Source organism: Elaeis guineensis, chromosome 5, assembly GCF_000442705.2.
Source record: "Elaeis guineensis isolate ETL-2024a chromosome 5, EG11, whole genome shotgun sequence".
In the NCBI taxonomy this organism is placed as follows: domain Eukaryota; kingdom Viridiplantae; phylum Streptophyta; class Magnoliopsida; order Arecales; family Arecaceae; genus Elaeis; species Elaeis guineensis.
In genome coordinates, this window is record NC_025997.2 from 103,427,671 (window position 1) to 103,439,919 (window position 12,249).

At 39.2% G+C, this 12,249-nt stretch overlaps 1 protein-coding gene across 8 annotated transcripts in view; it reads right to left on the bottom strand.

Annotated features, from left to right (window-relative positions):
- LOC105035790 (G-type lectin S-receptor-like serine/threonine-protein kinase B120) overlaps positions 1–3,625 on the bottom strand; it is a 172,390-nt gene extending 168,765 nt beyond the window's left edge. For 5 of the 8 annotated variants that reach the window (XM_073258026.1, XM_073258027.1, XM_010911491.4 and 2 more), the window contains exon 1: positions 2,296–3,624. In XM_073258026.1, coding sequence (XP_073114127.1) covers positions 2,296–3,580 — 1,285 coding nt within the window. In that variant the 5' untranslated portion in view covers positions 3,581–3,624. Of the gene's footprint in view, positions 1–2,295 lie in introns of all 8 variants that reach the window. The other 3 variants (XM_073258028.1, XM_073258030.1, XM_029262057.2) reach the window with 3 other exon arrangements.
- Positions 3,626–12,249: the final 8,624 nt, after the last annotated feature.

Consider the following 12,249-nt stretch of genomic DNA (forward strand, 5'->3'; position numbering starts at 1 on the left):
ATAGATCAATAGCAGTAGTATACTAACCGCTACCATATCGTACTTATACTAGCGATTATTACTAATTACTGCCATATCGTACTTATGGCAGTGGTAGCCATAACCGCTACCATATCTCTACCTATGGTAGCGGTTATCACCAACCGTTGCCATAGATTTGACCTACGGTAACGGTTATCGCTAACCACTATCATAGGCTAATCTGTAGTTATCTATAACCACTATGATAGGTCCAACATATGGTTGATTGTGATTGTCCCACATCGGTTGTGGAAGAAATGAATGACTTGTATATAAGGACTTAAGTAGTTAACCAGCAATAGCATGGACTTAAGTATTTCGCGATCTCTCTCTATATCCGGGCCCTACCGCCACCACCCGCCACCCCCAACCACCTCCCGCCGTCACCGGTGGGCCCGCCCCGGCCCCCACTCAGCCGACCTACCGCCCTCGACCATCATCTGCCACCTGCCAGTAGGCCCGCCCCCAACTGCCGCCTCGACCGGCCTGCTGCTCATCGGCGGGCCCACCCGCCGCCCGCTGCCCACCCACCGGCCACTATCCATTACCTACCGGCCATTTTGTCTGGTCAAATACTATGGTAGTGGTTTAGCATGGCAGCGGTTGGCATAATTGTTGTCGTAGCTTAGCTACGGCAATGGTTGACCAATCGCTGCCATAGATACTACAGCAGCGGTTGCTATAGCAGTGGTTACAAAACCGCTGCCAGCAACCGCTACCTCTATGGTAACGGTTGCTATAGCAGTGGTTACAAAACCGTTGCCATACCTTTCTATGGCAGCGGTTGATACAACCGCTATTGTATCCTAAAAAATCACTATCATAGGTCTACAGCGATGACCACAGTGGCAGCAGTTGTCTAACCGCTATCATAGGCTATGAAAATTATTTTTTAGATTATGGTAGCAGTTTTCAATTGTTGCCATAGTCCTATTTTGCAGTAGTGTGTGTTCATGAGGAAGGAGAGAGAGAGAGAGAGAGAACTCATAGAGTTCAAGGAAGATTGGAACTACTAGAATCTTAGCTTCCCCCCACTGTACTCCGTGTGGACTTTAGTCTTGAGACTTGGGATTTACTTGGAGGAACCTTAGGAGTGGTTTATATAGGCGAGAGTTGGAGTCTACCATGATCAAAATCCTAGAATGTGCAAGGAAAGCCATTGCGGATAACCGCTTATATGTCTAGAAGATATTGCAAGATATATATCTCATAATTATATAGGCCTTTTTACCATTATAGGCCAACTGTAATTAGTGATGGGAGATTTGGACATCTCCGCATGTCCTTCAAAGTGGCCACATGGCAGGAACTATGTTGGCTAAGGTGAGAGCTTCACAGTAGGCTCCTGATGAGCTCTAATTGCTTGTTTATGCCACATTAACTATGGTCATTTTTGAGATGTATCACTAATTTTTTTTGCATTTTTTAATGTATAATTACTTCTCCTCGGCAGATTATGCATCAATTATTATGCTTTCTTGATGACCACTTGTATCTTCATCATATGCAAGTTTCTGCAACTCAATTATGGTACAGGGGTAGTTCTGTCTCTTACTCCTATTTACAGATGTTGCAGCAATCATGAAACCAGCAACGAATGCCAAGTATGAATTCAAGCAATCAATAATTGTATGCATCCTGCACCAAGCCGTTCAAGTCTATACTTAAAACACCTTGCGTGCACTGTACTACACAATTCTTCCCATGACAAAGAGGTTAATGATCAGATAAAAAGTTTAACACTGAACATTTACGTCCAAGACTCTATCCTATGTTTTCTGACATTAATGAATAAGAGGATCAATCATAAACTGCACTTTCTCTAGACACCACATCCTACAACAGCTCGACTCTTGTTGCTTGTTCATCTTCATTTAGTTATCAATATCTTTGATGGAAAATTATCTCCACCAAATACTCTAAGTAATCTGTTGGAAATTAAGGTTATCGATTTTATATAGCGCTAAAAACTTTTGGTATAAGAATCGTTATAATCGAAGATACATACTAAAGTCCTAGAAATTCTTTCCCCATCAAGCCATCAACTGGCCAACCCCACCTTTATAGTTAATACATGCCACATCTTTTAGGAATATAATGAACCAAATGTGCAATGATGATGTCTTTTAAATGGAGTTACAGAAGGCAATAGAAGGTAGTTGTGCACCAACCTCATCAGTCATCACCTTATTTCAGTAATCTAATAGTCATGCTTGTGGGAGGAAACTGGAGAAAAAAAGAATATGATAAAGAGAGAGAAGCAACTAGACTTACCCAGTTCCGAGCCAACAAGACGCAGGTAGAGATTCTCTCCTTCACTGCCAAACATCTCAGCATCAATCAATTCTCCCGTCCAAACCAAACACCGTGAAACATTACGAGTCCCCATGCTCAAATTGGCATAGGCATAAGCATTACAAAGACAGTTGGCAATGCATTCAGCTTTGCATTCCCCGATAGTCTTATTCCTCAAATATAAGAACTGATCTGGCAGTTTCATGCTTCCCAGAATTGAAAACACATCCCTACTACCACACTTCAAGGGTGTCCTCCTGACACAACCTCCAGAAAAATTTCTTCTATTCCAATCACTCTGAAACTTGGGCTCAAAACCTTCCATACATTTACATGCTGGTACTGATTCAGTCCTATCACAATACCCAAAAGTACCACAGTGGCCATATTTGTCACACGTGCTAGAAGGCTCTGCTGTAGCAATTCTCCAATTATTCAAGCTAGAATCCCATCCAAGGAGTTGGAGTTGGCCTGAATGGTCTAGTTTGATCCTAATATTCGACGACCCATCGGAGAGACTGTATGTCACGTAGAACTCATCATCAGCAGTAGCTATGACAGTTTGATATGTCATATAACTGGAATTTGTCACTTGACGTGCAGAATACAATCTCCCATCCCACACCCTGCGTCGCCAGTAAGGCTGGGAACCCTGCCACGTGAAGGCCTCGAAATAAGTGTTAGGATCACCACCGTAAGAGAAGTTCCCCAAGGAGGGGTCCTGTGGATCTTTCCAAGATGTTAACCTACTGGCTTCGTGGGTCTTATAACTGATTTTAAACTTCATTCCAGGGAGAAAGGTGTCGGTAAGGTGATCAAAACTCTGCCATAAAATGGTATCACTGCCATCTCTAAGTACAAGATTGCCGTCATTCAATAAAACAGCGGCTGGGTTACTATTTTTTGATGAACCATTGTTCTTGACATTTGATGACCAGAAGACACTTCCTTTTGAATCCACGAGAAGGAGATTGCTATCGTTTGAGATTGTGAGAATCGCCGATGAAACATTGATCGGTTTTTCTCTATTGGCAACCCAAACGATTGTCTTCTGAGCAATATTATTGTACCATATAGCAAGGTAGAGATTAGGAGGGGAATTACCAAGGGGGAAGAAGCCTAGAGCAAAGGCCCCGCCATCAGAGACTAAGGTCTCATTCAGGGACATGGATTCGCCAGGAGATAGTCTATCATCTGAAGCAACGAGCGGATGAGATGACGATAATAATAAGAAAATGGCAAGACAGAGGAGTGGCCACTCCATTACTCTTTTGTTTCTTTGCTATGTTCTTTATGCCACTCTAGTGCTCTTAACCAAGCAAGATGAGATGATAAGGTCTTTTGTCTCTCCAAGTCGAGCAAAACGAGTGGGTAGCAATTTTGTGTTGACTTTAGCGTTTCAAGTTGGATTAAGTAACCAAATTGCAGTTGATGGAAAAATTATTCGTTTCACAAGGTCCACCTACAGAGCCACGCCAACCAAAATCCAACCTGTGTAAGAGGAAAAGTGGAGGGAAGATAAGATGGCATGAAAAAGTCGAGGGTAATTCTAAACTAAGGATTCAAAAAATCATCCAACAACATAAGTTTAATTTCAAGTGGTTACTCATATCCTGTAAAGATTCACTAACTCCTCCCCAAAATTCTCTTATCCCTTTTGCTGCTTGGTTGACCTTGGTCAACCAAACCCCTCTTAGCTCTCTCATGTAATCTCTTCTTTTTAAGTGAAAATCTTGAGTGGTAACACCTCCCTTTTCGTCAAAAAAAAAAAAAAAAAACTAACAAAAAATGAATTATGTATATTTATTTATTAATATGAATATTTATACACAAGTTCCCGAATCTAGAAGGACAAGGTTTATATCAAGAATATGAACCTCTCAAACTAAATTAGGATCATAATAAATACTTCCAAGTTAGCTGCCTAGAGGCTTTAATGATAGGTATTACCTTTTTGATGGAAAGATTTCCGAAAATCATATGGTAATGGTTGACTCCTAATACCGTGCGCCACCCCCTCCTGATCATTTTCCACAGAAATCTTTCGCCCCTCATCTGTAAGGCTTTCTAAGCTCGGACAAATCAGAGACTCACGTTGGGGACAGTTTTCCAAGAGTCTCATTTCTTGAGAACAATTTTTTAATTTTTAAGGTTACAAGGATTTTTTTTCTCAGGCATGAATTAATTGAACCTCTGGTTGACACTCAAAAATTGGTTGAAGTGCTACACTTCTTAAAGGCATGTATGGGACATGCATCTCAGAAGCAGACATTGGCCCAAGTAGAGACCATGCAGCATTGACCAATAGAGCATGGCATGTGCAATCTAAAATGAGAACCCGCAGACACCGCTCGCAAATTGTTTAGGAGTTTACATTAGAAAGATAGATGCCCTAGAGGCATGGATGTGATGATTAAATTATCTCCAACCTCCCTACTTTTTTGAGTTGTTTTCAACTTGATACTCTGGTTTATGCAGGAAACTTCTCAAGTAAGATCCAAAGCGAGCCAGGTGCTTAGACTTAATTTCAACAAGATTTTGAAAACCGAGCCTAATCCCGAGCAAAATCAATCTTGAAATTGGCTTAAGAATCTCGGCCAAACCCTTCTCGACTGTAAGAAAACTTTTGGGCCAAATCAAGTTTAATCCAGATCTAGTTTGTTTCTAAGCGAAATTCTTTGTGTACTGTGGGCGGTGTAGAAAATCCGATGTGAAGTGTACCATCTTGTTTGCTCGGCCTACATAGCCATCACTTTCCAACGCGCATTTAACACTTGCAGGTTGGCTTTTTCATCAATCAAAATTTTCAAATGAAAAACCGACCTACAGACATTAAATGCGTATTAGAAAGTGGTTGGACAAAGATATCCCTCTCATATTATAATATCTTAGACTATATTATGACATCTTGGACTATATTATGTCACAAGATGTCATAATTCTTTTCAAAAGACAAGGATATTTTCATCATATAAAATTTTTAAATAAAAAAATTGACCTATAGGTATTAAATACGCATTAAAAAGTGATGACTATGTGAACCAATCAGACGATACGGTGCACTTTACATCAGATTTTCTACACCACCCGCTGTGCACAAAGAATTTCTCTTGTTTCTAAATACATTCCATCATTCTTTGTAAGGCCCGGCCCACTTGACTGGCCTCATACATGCTGCGCATATGCCCTCTTGCTTTCAGTGAATGTCAGGAGTTTTAGGGTATGCCATATTCAAGCTAAAACCTAGGATCTCGTCTATTTAAAAAATCACAATCCCAATTCTTCCCTATCATTGGAGACTATTACAGCTAGAGCTGTCAATTTGGGTTGGGCCTGTCGGGTTGGTTCGCCCCACCATGTAAATGGGACAGGTTTGGTTTATATTTTAGCAATCCGTTTAAAAGTGGATCAAATGACTCACCCCGTTTGGATCGGCGGATCGGGATGGATCGGGGCTGGTCGGGGTGAGCTGACCTATCTTTTTTTATTTGTACATATATATATATATATATATATATATATATATATATATATATATTTCAAAAGAGAGTTCTAATGTTATTGAAGAAATAATTGATGTAGAAGAAGAAGAAGATGAAGAATTGAATGATGAGGATCGCAATAATGATATGAAGGATAATTTTTTAGGACTTTGATTTGCCTCTAAATTAGTTTGAAAATTGAAATTTAAAGTCTTTTAAGCTTGGATTGTATTAAATATTTAGTTTAAGTTGGATAATTTCATTTTATGACTCTAAAATTTGAGATGTAAGATTTTGATAAGTTGGTTTGAGTTTAAATTGAATATGAAATTTATTTTATATTAGTATTTACAGATTTTTTTTTAAAATTTTGACAGGTTGACCCATTTAACTCACGGCGCATGGCAGGTCGGGTCGGGTTGGGATTTTTTCAATCCGTTAGGTTAAATGGACCAGCCCGCCCCAACCCGTTTAGAGACAGGTCAGGGTGGGTCGGGATGGGCCAGCCCGTCTTGACAGCTCTAATTGTAGCTCATCACCCTTTTCTTCCTCTGCTCCTCTTGAATGACTACTGATTGGGCTCACTACAGCTACCAAAAATCACAACCAAACCCTTGTCGGAACCCATGTAAGGATCCTAACCATCAGCCCAAACTTTTTGGAAATAGCCAAGGAAAAGGGCCCTAGTTTATCCCCTACTTGTATATATGAAAACCCATCCTATTTCTTCTTTTCCAATCATCCCCATCATTTTGTTGTTGGAGATCAAGAATAATTCTTTGCATCAGCTCATGGCTGTTGCCAAAGCCTATCCACCGGCAACCCATTGATAAGGGCCGAGCCCCTTATTTTCCCAGTCATTTCTATTTATTTTCAAATACTGGCTGCCTTGCCACCACAATTGGCCTTTGTCGTCAATACTCCAGTTGTTGAACCCCACCCTGACCACCTAGCCATGCTCCTCCTCTTCTTGCTCTTCTTCCTCGTCTTTTTCTTCGTTTCTCTATTTTCTCTTCCATTAATTTCTGTTTCCTCTCACTTCCTTTCTCTCTCTTCTCAAATCTCTCTCTCTCTCTCTCTTTAGAGATGATCTGCATCCTTCATTGATTTCAATAGAGGTCCTGAACTCCCCTAACAGCTAGGTAGCTTATTGGTTCCCTACATAGCCCATGTACGCTCATTAACTGCTATTTGTTATTTGTTTCTGTTGCTGCAAGAATCAAAATATGAAGTAGAATGGATTGACAAGAGTGAGGTTGGGTTGGAATAATTCTTACGATCTAACAAAAATTTTTTCAATCTACAAAATCAGTCAAGAAATCGGATGGAAATTTTCTGATTCTTGACCCTCCGATACTTAAGTCAGTTCGAGCTTTGAGAATAGAGGTGGAAAAGAGTGGAAAAGTAAGAGAAATTGAATGAACCTAGAGGAGAACTGGGTAAGGAGCCAAGAGTTTGGCTTAATTTCTTGCCGACAGAGTTTTTCGTAGTTTTAGAGAGCAAAAATTATCGATGGAGGATCCCTGATCCTTTATTTCTAGAGGGATTAAGGAGGCCATTTCAGAGTTTGTTAGGCTGTTAGAGGAGTCTGTTAGATAGTTAGAGGCCACCTGTAAGTGAGCTAATGTACAGCTGTGCATATGAGCTGGACATGAGATAGTGGCCAGCTGTAGTTTGGTTGAGAAAACCACCGTGAGTGTTTGCAAAATGATTAAGTCCGTCACTATAATAGTTTACCTCACTAGATGACCAAGGTGAAATAGAGATGTCCTAATATTCATCCCGGATAAAGAGGAATCAAAATTTAGATCGGTAAATATCTGATCTGAACATTTCTTTGTTAGCTGAGATGTCATTCGAATAGAACACAAGGATGTCCTTTATCCAAGTAGGTAAAATACCAAGCTAAATCTGTTAACTGATAAATTGGTCTACTGGAATCTGGCGCTTTCAGATTAATATCTTTTTGATCTCATATGATGATGCCACGTATTTTGAAGCTGGTTTAATGCACCAACACTCTGTGTTTCATTTTCTATATCCGAGGTGATAATTTTTTTATCGGACTAGGAAGTAAAAATATCTTCATAAGGTTAAATTTTCAATAATTTGAGAGGTATTTGTCATTGAGATCAAATTTTATCGATCAAGATATCTTATTTTTGAATAAAAATTTTTTACCCAATTTTTTACGGACCAAAAGATCCTATCTCCAAACTTGAATTTTCGATCCAATTTTAATCGATCAGGAGATTTTATCTCTATATTTGCTTTTTGGCTCGATCGTTCATCGATCAGGAGATTTTATCTCTGTATTTGACTTTTGACTCAATTTTTTATCGATCTGAAGATCTTATCTCCATACTCGAATTTTCGATCTGATTTTCATCGATCAGGAGATCTTATCTCCACACTTAAATTTTAGCTTGATCGTTCACCGACCAAGAGATCTTATATCTATACTTAAATGTTTGATCTAATTTTTATCGATCAAGAGATCTTATCTCCACACTTGAATTTTGGCTCGGTCATTTACCGACCAAAAGATCTTATCTTCATATTTGATTTTTGACTCGATTTTTCACCAACAGGAGATCTTATCTCCGCATCCAAATTTTTGATTCGATTTTTGTCGATCAAAAGATCTTATCTCCATACTTGAATTTTGGCTTGATTATTTATTGATCAGTATATCTTATCTTTATATTTTATCTTGAGACTTTTCAGATTGGTATTGCCATTTGGAATAAATACGCCACATCTCGAGAGCATAAAAATTAATTACTTGGTTGAAAATGAAGAGACTTGACCTTTTAAGAAATTATCCATCAGATCTTCTATCATCATTGCTTGGATGGATGATTTGAAAAGATCAAATAAGAGTGCGACATCTGTTAACGTCTAATTGGCTTATTAGCTTGGGCGTGGATTGATCTGTCGTGATAGAATTTGGAGGGAGATGTGCCTAACCGCCATTTGATCGAGCATCTGATTAACGTCAGATGTCACAAATCGGCAAGGAGATCAGTTAATCCAGACCGTCAGTAAGTCTATAAAAGGTTTTGCCCTCGACCACCATTTATTTCTGTGGTTACCATGTGATGGTGCTGCCAAATTATTTCCAGAGGCCTCTCAGCATTGAACGGTCTTCGAAGATAGCAAGAAGCTTTGCCGGAGTGGGAGGAGAGGAGTTCATTCTTCTTCTCTTGGGAGGATTTCATTTGTCTCTCTTAGGTATCGTTCCTCCCTCATTTGTTCTCTTTTAGCCATAGGATAGTCTTTCTTTCTCTTTCAATTCTTTTCATTTTTCCCTCACATTTTTCTTTGAAAAACATGTCCAAGAGAGGTAGAAAGGAAAAAGAGGCCATAGGTGACTTACAAATTAGGTCGACCCAACCCTTTCTAGCTGTTGAGGCAGGAAATCCACCCCGAGAGGATCCTGAAATCGATTCCATAGGTGAGGAAAATTTGGATCATAGCGCAGAATCTCTTATGCGTGGTCTTATGGACCACCTTAGTCTAGAAATAGAGGGATCTATTTTATCCGAGGAGAACCTCATAATGCTTAGGAAAAAATATGATATACCCGATGAATATGAGATGATAGTACCAGGTCTGGAGGGTCGACTTTCTGAACCTCCTGAGGGTTGTATAGTTTTCTACAACGAGTCCCTTCGATCTGGCCTACAGTTTCCACTGCACCCCTTTTTTAGCAATATCTTCAATTTTTATAGGGTCACCCCATTTAGATAACTCCAAATATAATTTGGATGATTATAGTATTTATAACCATGTGTAATTTCCTCCACACAGATCTTAGAATCTCCTTATTTAGATTTTTAGTCCTTTTGAAAAGACATCCGAATGAGAAGAATTGGAGGTACTTCTCATCTCGAAAAAATTATAAATTTGGACCTAGTCTTTCCTCTTCAATTCACAGCTGAAAAGGCCATTTTTCTTTGTTTGAGCTCCTATTCCATGAGATTTTAGGACTTTCTCGGGACATTCGAACATCAAACATAACTCCAATTATGAAATTCTCTCCAGAAATGAGGTGGCTCATTCAATTCTAATTACTACCAAAACACCCAAGTTATCTTCTCTGGTAAATGATCAGACATTGTATGATGCCAGTATTAGCTTTTACTCTTCTTGAGATAAGATTGAAGTATTTTACTTTTTAACTTCTCCTTTTCTTTTTCATCTTCATTATTCTAACATACATATCTAATGAAGAAATAAGGTTCAATCCGACAAGAGTGGAGGATAGGAAGAGAAAGGACTAACCAAAACCATTTGCCACCACCCCCACACCAAAGAGAGTTAAAGATGTGGAACCTCCTACCCAAGCGGCATCCAGATCTTCTTCAGCGACCCCTTCTCCTGCCAACTCAGGGAGAAGTGAAACCTCCCGATGATAACAAAATTCTCCTCGGCCCGATCACTGGAACCCCCACCTCGCCAACCCACTGTAGTGAGGATCAAGAATAACAATGCCTAACCTATGCCGCCTTTCAAAGAGATCGGATGCAAACCGATCGTAACTTTAATGGCCCCATCGAGTTCGTTCGAGGGAGATATCGTGATTAGGATGTCACTTTTGGAGTGGCCCTGATTGGATCATGATCTTCTGGAGTCAGTAATGCCGACCATCGATCTGGAGATGCATCGGAAGAATAAACTAGAGGAGATTGCCAACCATGGATTCAAACAGCTCATGCATGTGAGTTTTCCTTTCTTTCTTTTTTTTTTCTTTGGTGAATGACCAATCTAAACCTTTGTCTTGCAGGTCACTGTCGACTTCAAGATCATGGATGAGAACATGGCCTACTTGTTGAAGAATAAAGAGGCCATAAATGTCAATCTGATTATTCTCTAGAAGGAGAAGAAAAAGGAGTCCGAACTCATTGTGGAACTCAAACATCAACTTGAAGAGAAGTTGAAGGCACTAAAGGAGAAGAACCAGAACCTATTGGATCTTCAACGAAAGATCATTGAACAAGAGAAAAAGATTTTTGATCTACACATTATCGCTGAGAAGAATAAGAAACTGAAGCTAAGGCTTAGAGAGGTGGAAAAAGTCAATGAGGCTCATGAAAAGGCCGTCGAGGCCTTGGAGAGATAAATTAAGAAAGAACAAGATAAGGTGGTCAAGGTGGTGGAGCTATACAAAGCCTCCGAAGAGTTCGAGGATGAAGTATCCAAGAGCTCCGAGGGTGCATATAATTATGCATTCAGTCAGTGCCACAACTTAATCAAAAAATTATATCCTGAAATAGATATCTCCAAGGTCACTCCAAAGGTGACCGTCGAGATGGGCATAAAGGGAGATCTTGTGTCACCCCCTGAAGTGGCAGAGGAGCCAGTGAAGAAATCTAGTTGGTCTCCTATCGAGGTGAACATAACTGAAGCCATCACCGTGGAGTTCATATCTATGGTGCCTCCAGTAGGGATTGAAGTCCTCGAGGTCGGTAAGAAATCGGAGTCCACCCCAGCCGCAGAGCCTACTACCACTGATACTACTAAAATGCCAGAGCAGACCAAAAAGGAACCAATTAAGGAGGATTCTAATGCACTAGTAATTATCAGGTAGAAATTTTTCTTTCTTCTTAGGATTTATTGACCTGATATAGGTCTTCTTCTTTTTTTCTTTTCTTTTCTTTTTTTCGAACATGTAAACCCGATACGAGTTCTCGCTTCTATACTTTCTTTTCATATCAATGCAAGCAATATTTTTTTTAGGCATCATGATTTAATTCATATATCCTAATAAATGTCATTGTTTGTCAGGATAAAATAATCACATATATCTTTATAATTCAACAGAATCGAAAACTGATAACTTTAAATTCATCCATCATCAATTAACTAAAAATCAAGATTCAGACGTACCTTTATTTGTATGATCGTGTGGATCAAGTTTTAAGATTTGATCTAGAGATCAATGTTTTCAAGAGAATTTGAAGATAATCTTATTAGATGTATGTCCTAAAAGTCAATATGGCTGACACATTGTAAAACTTTATGACATAATTTTATACTTAATACATTGATTTGATTAATTTGGCTTCTTACCAAACCATATCTCATACAGTGTGGTAGAAACAGACTTTGATGAAATTCTATTCAATAAGTGAATGTCGATTAACAAGGCATATCTCCAAAGATATAAGGATAGATCAATGAAGCTCATCATGGACCTGACTATATCTATTAGGGTCATGTTCCTTCTTTCAGATATCCCGTTGAGCTGAGGTTTTCCAGGGGGAGTCCATTGAGAGAGTATGCCGTTGTCTTTGAGATATCCTAAAAATTTTTCACTAAGGTATTCACCTCCTCGATTAGATCGAAGAATCTTAATAGATTTTTCTGTTTGCTTTTCTACTTCAAATCTGAATTTCTTGAACCTTTCAAAGGCCTCAGACTTGTGTTTCATCAGATACACATATAT